Genomic DNA, 12,239 nt, shown 5'->3' on the forward strand with positions numbered 1-12,239 from the left:
CACTTTTTTAATATCAAAAATAAAAATAAAAGTATTCTTTATAATGCAATTAATCCATATTAGAATACAAGGCATTAATAGCTCAAAAACGGTAAGAAATAGAGAAAATCTTTTAACCAAAGTTGCAAGCATGATATAAATCTATCGAAAATAATTTTAGGTATACCCTGTATTTTTTTTTAATATTTAGTATCTTATGTGCCGAAGAGATTTACAGTAGAGCTACGCTTTTTAAATTCTGCTTCAGCGTTGCCACGAAATTATTTTTTTCTGGTTCTAAAATTAGAAATATTAGCTATTTGTTTGCACGTACCGAAATCAATTTTATGGTGCTGAAATAAAGCAGATGTTATTTGTCTATTTCTTGTGGCTAATCGATATTCCTCGAGCCTGGCTGAAATCCTTCTGTTGGTTTGTCCCCACGATTCCAGTCGGAGTTCAACAAACTAAGGGATGATGAGCATATATAACAATAACATAAAACTCTTATAAAGTAATCAATTTTATTTTTTAGGACTATGGACATACAGATATACAGGACCAAGCGAAATATCATACAAAACCTTTATTGCCGTTTAATTTCACGTTATCTTATTTGTCAGTTTATCAGGTTACGAGTTTGGAATGTCAATATTGAATGAGGTAAAGTCTATACAGTTTATCACACAAAAAAAAAAACTCAAAAATATTGATTAATTGTCTTAAAAAACATAACTTTATGTGGTTCCATTTTTTCGAGCACCATTATTTTTGTATTATTCCAACCATAAATGTTTTACGTTTAGCATTTTTTGATAGCTCTTTAGAAAAATTCCTGTGTACACTAGCACTTCTACGTTTTGCTTGATTCATAACCTGTTTCCTCAGCACCCTAAGATGGTATACAAGCACATAACATAACCGTAAATAACATAAACGTAAATATATTAATAGTTTAGTCTTATTACAAATTCTACCGAAATATTTACTAATACATTCTTCATTAGTTTTCTTCACAATGACTTGTCGTCGGCTTCTTCCTTTATCTAGTTCGTTGGTTCTATAAATTGTATAATTGCAGTAAAATAGATCAAAGTCTGGCTCATTAGCGAGAAGACCGTGGACCTGTTAATTTCGAAGCATTTTGCGGCGGTAAATGATATTGGCCTCAGTTCGAGTATTTCGCACAGCTTTTTTAATTCACAGTATTCTTCGGAACTCACGGGAATCGTTTCCTGATAGTTTACACAAGTTACGAGAATTTTTTTTGATTCGTTAACTACGAGATCGCAGCAAAGCATCACCATAAAAAGCATAACCTGAAATGTCAAAAATGTTTATAACTATAAAAACGATTTTTGGATTTTACTGAAACTTGCCGTCTTGGACATATTTTAGCAATATACTAGAAATATGTATTATTTATAAAAATAACGTAGTTTCGTAACATATATCTAAAACTTCCACAAGCTACTGTAATAATATAATATTTACAAAGCTAGTTGTTGGTGAATCGAAGTTGCTGACGTTCCAGTGCTTACCTCCATATATTTTGTTTGAAGAGAGCGGAGCTAAAGGAGGGGCCTAAATGATAATGTTGCCAAAAGTAATTTACTCAGTAATCAAAAATAACATACTTGTTCGAATATTCCCTTATTGTTTTATATAAATCAATTTGATTCTGTGGAATATTATACATACTTGAAAAGAAGATTTGATTATTCTTATACCGAGTGTACTATAAAAACAACTCACGACCCAATAAAAAAAATCTCGAAATACTCCCCTGCCAACGCATGGATGCTTAAATTGACTACTCACCAACACCGAGCATAAGTAGATAATCGTTGAACTAATCTCTAAAGAGAGATCAAGATATACTGAAATGCAGGCATTTAATACGTCCGAACTGACAAACAACGACATCATCAAAACCTGTTTGCCAAACAATTCGTTAAACGTATCCACCAAAGTAGCAAGTGACATGACCACAATTTTAGATATCCTAATCTTCTTCACATTATCCCTTTCGTTAGTGATATTTAAAGTGAGCAATGCTTGATTCACTTTCGAATATTTGTATCGAATATTCAATGTTAAATTCCAAATGAGAAACCATATTAGAAGGTAGTAGTAATACCCGAGCAACTCTGGGAAAAATGTCGAATATTTTTCAATACCAATGTTGATTCCGTAAGTAAATATATCGAATGCCAAATACCATATAACATATATATGCAGCATTACAAATTGGATGACAGGTTTTGAATAAAATCTTCCCCTTTCACATTCTACGCAGTTGATTGACAAACGTTCTTCGACATGAACTATTTGCCGCAGGAAATGTTCCCACAACTGCTTTTTCCTGTATATGTCACTCATGGCACAGATCCAACCCACACACCCACTGATATCTGTGATTAATAAAAGTATGTTTGATATGAAAGGGTCGTCGATAGAAAATTTTATCCAGGTTGAAGATATCGTCAGTGCGATGTGGATCAACACTAGAACCGTAGCAGATGCTAAACATAGTTTCGAACTTATCACATCGTTTTTATTCCAGTCGTAGTTGGGAACGATTCCCAAAAATCTTAAATATTTGGCGAGTGGACTAAGAAATTTTACACACGTTTTGTTGTGCATGAGGTTTTATGGGCTCAGCAAATTCAACTGTAATAAGTAGCTAAGTAATCAAATTGGTGATGCAATTAACTAAATTGCATCACTATCGGCATTCTAATTAAACGTTAATCAATATTTTCATTACGAAAAAGAGCCATCGATTCAGAATTTAATGCGCGTACAAAATACTTGTTGTCGCCTCATTTTTGAACTAACAATGTTATTACAGAATGTCTCATAAAGTTAATGAACTCCACTGTTTAAACACATCGCATATTGACCTTCGCATGGATAATTCAGTGCTATAACGATTCCTATTCTCTAAGCGGCAAGAGTTTATGTTGGAAGTATATTTCGATTAGTGTGGTTTCGATAGAGTGGAGTAAGGATAGCCACCGGACAGATATCGTCCTGGGGCTAGCATATACGAGGACTAATTTTTATATTTATTATATATTTAGATTTCCAGAATAAATATGACTTTATTGTTTCTCAAAATATTCACCCCGATGTTACACTTTTGCATTCGATAAAACTAATCATAAAAGCACTTTTTCCACATCGATTCGGGCACCTCCAAAACATGCTTTTTAAACGCATCTGGTGTTAAAAATCGTTGCCCACGTAATTTATTCTTAATGTATGAGAATAAAAAAAAATCATTAGGTGCTAAATCAGGACTATATGGTGGATGGCTCATCAAATCCACGTTTTTAATGCTCAAAATGGAGTTTGTTTGCATTGTCGTCGTGGTTGGTTTTTCTAATTTCTTCGAAGACTTTCGGCAAGCAAATGGTTTTGTTTTGTCAGAATTGACTGTTTTACCTTTCACCAAAGAAACACTTGCAACGTGGAGAGTTTTCCTGAAAAAACAGGCTACCATTTGTTTCGAGGTGCTTCGCACACGAACAAATTTTGTGCACTTGGTCTCATTCTGAAAGATCCACACAGTCGACTGCTGCTTACTTTCAGGTTCATATGCATAGATCCATGATTCATCACCTGTCACGATATCATAGACCTGTAGACGTGATCGTATTTTTTTATCATTTCCTTCGACCAATCAACACGAGTCTTTTTTTGGGCTGATGTTAAATGTATGGAATCCAACGCGAACATTTTTTTAACGGCCAAATGTTCATGCAAAATTGTATGTTTGCTGATCCCACTAATGTTCAAAGATATCTCAACCTCATGGTAAGTCACATGAGGATCGTGCAAAATCAATTTCCGCACTGCATCCATGTTTTCTCGGACAACCATCGATTTTAGACGACCTTCACGAAATTCATCCTTAAGAAAACTACGACTAGCGATAAACAGTAGTCCTAGATGGTGCTTTACGTCACAGTTTTTTTAATTTATCATAAAAAATAAAAACAACACTCTTTCCCCAAAACCTGAGTAAACCTAACCCCAAAATGTCAAACTTCGCTATAAAAACGTTGGTCGCCAGATGGCAGGACTAGTTTAAGAAAATCCCGAAATATCAAAGGCTATTACTATTACGTAATTGTATTTTTAAAATGATATGCTTCGTGTATTCTTTTTATTTCGAAAGAAAAGTGAATTGGTGGATATGATATCGATCGTCGGTTTAATAGGATTATAGTATATAGTATAGGTTTATTGTAGCAGGACTTCAATAGCCTCTAATGCTGTAGTTTGCTGGTTTACTTCGTTTTGAAGGTACATGTTTTTAAGATAAACATCGTTTTTAATTCACATTTTCGAAACCAAGCAACCAAACAAATCTTTAGAAACACAATCTTCAAATTCTACATTAACCCTTAGCATATATAGGCATAATCATCTTAAATATTGTTTTTTTTTAATAAATCGTCCCTTCTCATGTCTCATGATATTTGTTGCAATATCTGTCTACACTGGCCGAACGTTAATTTCATCTGTAAGAGAATAAGATATATCTCTCTAAAAACTAAAACTACAAGTATATTAAGAAACCTGCCTGTACTTTCATGTGCTTATAACATTTAATGGATGACCACATAAAACTGTCAAACCGAAAATATTTATTCCTTCTCAATATCTCTTCATAGTAAAAATCTCTAAAACTCTCATATTCCGGAGAACTAGCACAAATAAAAGCCCATTATAGGAATTCGATTCCGGGCAGTACATCAGAAAATAAATATTCTAAAAATCTAATTACCTTCTTCGCTGCTGAAGATTTGCACCTAAACCTAAAAACTGATTTAAATGCGTCTTTCCGAAAATACTGGAATGGCAATATATATATATATATATATATATATATATATATATATATATATATATATATATATATATATATATATATATATATATATATATATATATATATATATATATATATATATATATATATATATATATATATATATATATATATATATATATATATATATATATATATATATATACGTGACTGGTTCGGGTGCACCACAAACCAACTATTTCGGTCGGCTGTGTCACGAATACGAATAGCACTGATGATTGCCAACCTTCGCAACGAAGACGGCACTTAAAGAAGAAGAAGACCAGTTTTTTTTTCCCTTTAATTTAATTCATCGAATCAAAAAATTAATAACTAGTAGACGTAGTTATTGGCTTTTTATTCATATGTCATTGCAAGTAGTTGATTAAGATGTTTCTCTACGACGCAACCGTGCGCCGTGGGGATAGCAATCGACGTTCCTAATGTAAGATAAAACATTATTTAAATTGATAAGCTTTTTGTTGTACCGGCATCAGAGGCGTCGAATACATTGATATATCATTCTGGTTGCGCCACTTTTGTGTTAGATGACAAACTTAACCAGAAAACTAATAGCTTCAATTATATGCCTAGAAAATGTCATCATTCGAAATTTCGTTTCTTTATTTTATATATTTTGCAAAAAGTTTTGTAAATTATTGTTTGGAATGATTTCTCAGGTTATACCTGGGATACAGAGGGCTTTAATTTGACCATAGTTAAATATTGCTATTTTTTTAACTATAGTGGAAATAGATTGCAATGTCCGCTTTTCGACTTAAGATTGCGCTGTTGTCAATCGTTCCAAACTTGCTTCCTTTCGTGGGTTTCTTGAGTTTTGGTAATAGGAAAAGTCGCAGGGGGCCATATCCGGTGAATATGGTGGCTGAGGCATGATTGTGGTTTTGTTTTTGGTCAAAAAGTTAGACACAAGCACCAATGAGTGAGCAGGTGCATTATCGTGATGCAAAATCCATGAATTATTCTCTAACAATGTTTTCTTCGTATTGCTTCCTTGCAAACTGCGCATAACTTCAGCTCTTTATTTACCATATGACCTTGTGATAACAACTCTTGATCTATTACGCCACGATGATCAAAGAAAACAGTAAGCAAATCCTTGACATTTGATCGAATATACGTAGCCCGCCCAATTATAAAACTCATCTTACTTTTTGAACACACCTCGTATTATAGCTTTAAAAAAGTCACATCGTTGCAGATATAATTTTTTAAAAATGCCAGTCAGTAAAAAAATAAGTGATTTTTGAACATCTTTGAATAAATTACTAAACTAAAATATGCGAATAGATAATTTTATTTTGGAACTGCCGATTAACTGATATTTTGTCATAATACGTGAGTTTTTCGGTACGATCAAGTATTTTTATTGTTGGTTTTTAAACTTTCTTCGTTTATTGTTTGTACATAATTTTCTAAATCCAAATAAACCAGATATTGATTAATGTTCGGGTTTCCTCTGACACCGTATTTAGGATATTTGTAAAAATGTTGAAAAATATTCTTAATAATTAATTAGTTTATTTCTATTAACTCACGTGCAGAAACCTACTATGCTATAAAATAGTCTTTAATATTCCAGATTTTTGAAGTAACCTAACTTAAATCATTTGACAAAAAAAAGTGTTCTTATATGAGGAAAGCCAATACAGCAGTCCAACTCAATGAAATTTCAGGACAGTCATTTCGCTAAAGTCCAAATTTATTTTGCTTCTCTGGATCCTACATCAATTTATTCCCGTTTCACCTTATATTTATTCTTTTAACAGCACAAAGCGGTTTTCTTACTGCAGTGCGGAGCGAAATATTTTTCATTTTCGTACAAAGTGGAAAATTAAGCACAGCATTATTTTTCAGATTGAATCCGGCAATACAATTTTGAAGAAAATCGATGTCTCGTACCGTTTCCATTATTATGGTGTGAGTGGAAACTTTATTGCCCAGCAACCTGCATATTTGTATTTCTATAAATTTTTTCAGTTCTTTGGAAAATAACAGTTTAACATGTAATATTAGTTACAAAGCTTCTTATTATTATTCCTGCGTTTTTGCTGACGTTTCGCCGATCAGCTTCTTCAGAGCTTAACTGCTTTCCATATTGGTGACAGATAAAGAACTGAGTCGCGGTTAAGATTTGTTTGGTTGCTAAATTTGAATAAAATTATGATTTTTCAAATAGAAACACAATAATTTAATAACAATTTTATTTAACATCAAAAATTAGTGCTAATCTCTGTAATGCTGTCTAACAAAACTATTATACCATGCAAAAGACTTAACAATTCATGCGACTATAAACTTGGCCTTTAGTTGGTAAAATTCTCCTAGTAAAACATGATTTTGTTTTATTTTCCTTAACTAATAACACAAAAGATAATTATTGCATATCTAATGATTAAAAGTCGTCTACTGCTGCTGCTATAGGTTCTTAATATTAACCCGTGAATTCATTCATTCGTCCGTGATGGATCACAAGGTCTAGACACTTAATTATCGTCGATTACTCTCAGAGAAAACATTAAATGCGTCTTAACGACATAGACATTCATCTCGTCGGATTATAAACCTTCATTTAATTTTCCTAGTGTCTTAAATTTTTTTATCAATATTCAGATCATAACTTGGAATTGAAAAATTTAAATGAAATTAGAATATATCCGCTTTTAGCTGGAACGGAAGTGTGGAAGCTTAAAAATATTGAAAAGAGTGGTTCGTATTTTTATATTTCTAACAGTGCTGATTATTTAAACTATTTTGTGAGTGAGATATTAGTTTATCGTTATACTAATGCGTATGTGTTGGTTACGAGCCGCACTTTTTTGGTTAGTATTAGTTTGTTAAAAAAGCTATACATGGAAAACAACACCGTTAAATTCTGTGTAGGTGTTGATAAAGCCATAATGCCGAGATACTGTTAATGTAATAACTATCAAATCTATCATTGTGTCATTTGATTGGTTCCTAGAAATAAAGGAAACGATTATTTCATTAAAAAATGTTTGTGCCCCAGGCATCGACGGTGTACAAAAAAAGATCTGCGGGCACTAATCAATATCATTCGACAAAAAGTGGTAGAACTTACTGAAAGTGGCTAAAATCATCCCGATATACAAAAAAGGAGCACACGACGAAATGAATAATTACAGGCCAATCTCCCTACTCAGCACTTTGTCCAAGGTACTGGACAAAATTATTAAGGCAAAATTAATAAAATTTATCGAAGCTAATATTAAATTTGACAATCATCAATATGGATTCCAAAACTAAAAGTAGTACACAATTAGCGGTTGTTGATATTATGACCAATGAATTGGACAAGAACAAATATGTAATTATAATGCAATGTTTGTAATAAAAATAAATTAAATAAAATGGGACTTCGTGGGGTGTGCTACAACTTGATTAAATATTATTCTACAGCCAAGGAGCACTGTATAATAACAAATAGTGAAAGCAGTGAGCGACTTATTTCCAACGTCGGCATTGCCCAGAGATTGGTATTTGCTGTATGTACAAAGCTTAAAATATGCAAACTTAAAAGCAAGGTGCTTGCTAATAAACATTTACAGCAGTATCTTGAGTGGCTGTGCTATAACAGACTTTCCTTAAACGCCCAAAAAACAGTTTCTATGATATTGAAAATATAAAAATAAAGGAAGCGACACTCAAAAGGGTGTGTGAATATAAATACCTAGGGCTAACAATCTCTCAAAAAATCTAACTTGGGATAAACATTTTGACACTGTAATTGACAAAATTGGACCTATGCTAGGTGCAATAAAAATAGGATATTTGTCTATATGTATATTTGATATTGATTGATATTTGTATATATGTCTAGTGAAGAAATCTACACAAACCTACTTTATCTAAAAATATGTGACCTTAAGATACTAGAACAAACAAAATTAATTTACTTAATTCAAAAGAAACTGATCAAAACAAATGTGAAACTGACAGGAAATGGACAGTGTTACAACTACAGCACAAGAAACAATGATAAGTTAAGAAATGTATAAGCAAGGACCAAAAACAAACAAGACTCCCCAATATACAGAAGCATTCAAGTGTATCAAACTCTATTAAAGGGCAGTAGTACCAAGAAAATGTGTCATAATATTAAAGACTTTATAAGAAAAAATAGAATATGAACTTATATTAACAAACTATTATATTTAATTTTACTAGAATATTATACATATATTTTCTGTTACTGGGTTTGTAAGGTCTCGGGGCCAGTTTATTGTTAACTGTTTAGAGGTCTGAAATAATTATAATAACGTTTTATTGTCGAACAATTAGATCTTTCCGAGTATAAGAATACAGAATATACAGCAGTAGGAAAATATTAAAAACTAACCAAAACAATGCAAACATTAAATATGAATAAATTAATAATTATTCCTATTTTAAACGAAACCTAAATTAAAATCAAACTAAAAACATAACTTTAACAGATGAGAGGCAAAACCAGGCATATTAGACTACAGACAACTTGACTTTCGAGTATGGAGCCAACATTTGCGGATACGGTTGGCGAAGAAGTGGTTTAGACTCGTGTGCCCACGGATGGCCATTTGTTTTACTTTTTGGGACCCCGTGCTCACCGGTGGGCACACAGCAGCAGTAAATTCAAATGTTTGTGGCCACCCATGACCACGTATTATATTGGAATCGCGTATACAAAATGATTGCTTGGTCCCAGAAAGTAAATAAAAAAATATTAGGTAATTTTTTTAGTAAAATATTTTAAACTCCGCCTGGGGCAGCTGTGGGTGGAGTGTGTAGCTCACAGTTGCCACTGCCGGTCCCAAGTCCGGATAAAGGAGGAGGGTTCTTAGGTAAGGCTAGCAACCTGCATAAGGTAAAACACTCACATGCTCAAAGCACCGGTAATACAGCCTCGGAACCAGGATTGATTTCACAGATAACGACCCACGCGCGAAAAAGGACAAGGAACAAACTGTATATGAAGAAGCAACAAATAAGAATTGCATGCTGGAATATAAAAACACTCGATTCGAAAGATCATGAACTAATTCCCGAACTCAACGAACATAAAATAGACATATGTGCACTTTCCGAAACAAAAAAGAAAGGTAAAGGAACAACAAAACTAAATAACTACATTTTAATATACTCAGGCGTGCCAAAAGAGCAAAGAGCAACATCAGGCGTTGGAGTAGCTATAAATGATAAATACGAACCGAATATAGAAAGCATACAGTACGTGTGCGACAGAATCCTGAGAGTAAAGATTATGTTTGACCAACCCATTCACATTATATCAGTGTATGCACCCGACATTAATAAACCTGAAGAAATGTCAATGGACTTCTACGAAAATCTACAGTCAGCGATAAACAAAATACCAACATATGAAAAGATAATTCTGTTAGGGAATTTAAATACAAGAATTGGAAACGAGGTAGTGGATGGAATAAAACAAAAATATAACGAGAATATAACTAATAGAAACGGCGAAATTTTGACCGAATTCTGCGGACAGAATGAACTGAGAATAAATAACACATATTTTCCCCATAAAGAACAACACAAATGCACCTTCTATGACAATAGAAACAATAAATCAATAATCGATTACATCATCACCAACCGAAGTTTCTTACGTCAACAAATAAGAGTATTATCTTCAGCCAACCTCGGAACAGATCACAAACTTGTGCTAGGAAAGATACGAATAGGTACGCCGCTATCCAAAAAAAAACCATCGATAAAAACTGAAAAATTCAATATAGAATCCCTCAATCACGAAAGCTCTAAACAACTTTACTCAAACAGATGCCATAGTACAGTTTGATACTCCTAACACAGCTTGGAACAAACTGAAAGAAAACATTTGCAAAGGTGCTAAGGAAGCTCTAGGAACACGCACTGTTTCACACAATAGGAGACCGAACATTAAACCCTGGTTTACATTAGAAGTCAAGAACATCACAAGGGAAAAGAAGGAAAAATACTTACAATACAAGAAATCTCCAACACCGGAGAACCGAAATATCTACACCGAAATAAGGAACAGAATGGAAGGTTATAATTAGTTTCCAACTCAATGGTAAAAAGTATGTTAGGGTGTATAGAGTTTAAATGTCTAAGAAAATCTATCTACCACTTACCGATCTACCACGAGGCCAAATAATATCGACTGATTGATGATTGGCGAAACGTCAGCAAGTTCGACTCAGCAAAAACCGACGCAGGAGGAATCCAGAAGTTCTGTAAAAAGTATATGGGAATGTCATTTGTTTAAAGTACTTTTCAAAATGTGCTAGCGGGAGTCTGGGATTTGGGCGGGAGTTATTTACTTCAACGAGGCCCAATATAATTAGGATCGAACTTCACTTTAGGTAAGTTCGTTTGATCTATTAATTATATTTATTCTCGTCTCGTAAATAACAATACCTGTAGATGTTTATTGCCTCCAACATTTTGAAAAGGAAAGCTCGGAAACAGCGCTTCCCTGCACCTAAGAGAGAAAGTATACCTTTGTTTTGATGCAAAAATATTTATTAATATCTTATGAATTAACATAATATTTCTATATGTTGCTTATCTAGTAAACCTACATTCAGCACACATTTCATAATTATTGGAAATCATTATATCTAGTTATGTGTCCAGTATTGCTTGAGCAAAGGTGCCCTGATCTACAAGGGGTCTGTTGTGCAGCGTGATGAGTACTTTGCTCTGAGAAACGAGAAATATCAATTCCCGACTTATGCATCATTTTCTTAATCCATATTGAGATTGTTTGTAATGTAGCGTTATGATGTGGTCTCTTAAATGTGACCGACAGTCTGCCACAAGCGCTATTACCTGAATGGATATGTTTAGTCTTTCTTAGATAAGAAAGTAGTGTCGAAGCTACACAGATGCCTTTGTGCTGATTGTAAAATGAAAGGACTAACAGTGGTTGAAGGCGAGTTCTTCCAGAAATTTTTAGTTGTTGCATTATTCTAATTTCGACCCCCCCTTTCAATTCTCATAATATTTTTAAGTTTGATGGCAGCTAATGTCTGCACACGCTGGCTCGTAGCCAGTGCTAACAAAATGGATGACTTATATGTAATTAGTTTTTGCGACATTCCTTCGTTATCAAGATTTCGCACATATACTAAAACAATTGACGGGTCCCATGTGTTGATATACCTGGGTCTATTGGGCCTCAACCGACAGACACCTTTGAAAATTTTTTTTTTGAAAATCCTGGGAAAGTGTGGAGACTAAGATCTGGGCTAAGGCGGAAGGGTATGAATTTAAAGTGCCAAATGTTGCACCCTTATCAAACAAGTCTGTCAGGAAGCGCCACACTTCTGGAACTGAGGCCATCAGCATG

General features: G+C 33.5%; 1 protein-coding gene across 1 annotated transcript; it reads right to left on the bottom strand.

Annotated features, from left to right (window-relative positions):
- Window positions 1-729: 729 nt before the first annotated feature.
- On the bottom strand, window positions 730-1,982 carry LOC132705593 (uncharacterized). Its single transcript, XM_060676270.1, has 2 exons — window positions 1,801-1,982; window positions 730-1,298 (listed from the first exon to the last, which is right to left on the bottom strand). Exons 1-2 carry the CDS (start codon window positions 1,963-1,965, stop codon window positions 1,026-1,028), a joined length of 438 nt encoding a protein of 145 aa, XP_060532253.1. The 5' UTR covers window positions 1,966-1,982; the 3' UTR covers window positions 730-1,025.
- Between the last annotated feature and the right edge of the window lie 10,257 nt (window positions 1,983-12,239).

Source organism: Cylas formicarius, unplaced genomic scaffold (genome assembly GCF_029955315.1).
Source record: "Cylas formicarius isolate icCylForm1 unplaced genomic scaffold, icCylForm1.1 PGA_scaffold_7__23_contigs__length_41026272, whole genome shotgun sequence".
NCBI classification, from domain to species: Eukaryota; Metazoa; Arthropoda; class Insecta; order Coleoptera; family Brentidae; genus Cylas; species Cylas formicarius.

Bases quoted from the DNA above. Each gene is read 5' to 3' on its own strand.
- LOC132705593 (XM_060676270.1), bottom strand. From the start codon at position 1,965: ATGTCACTTGCTACTTTGGTGGATACGTTTAACGAATTGTTTGGCAAA. The intron at 1,299-1,800 runs GTGAGTAGTCAA...TTGACATTTCAG, and splicing joins TCTACTTATGCTCGGTGTTG to GTTATGCTTTTTATGGTGAT.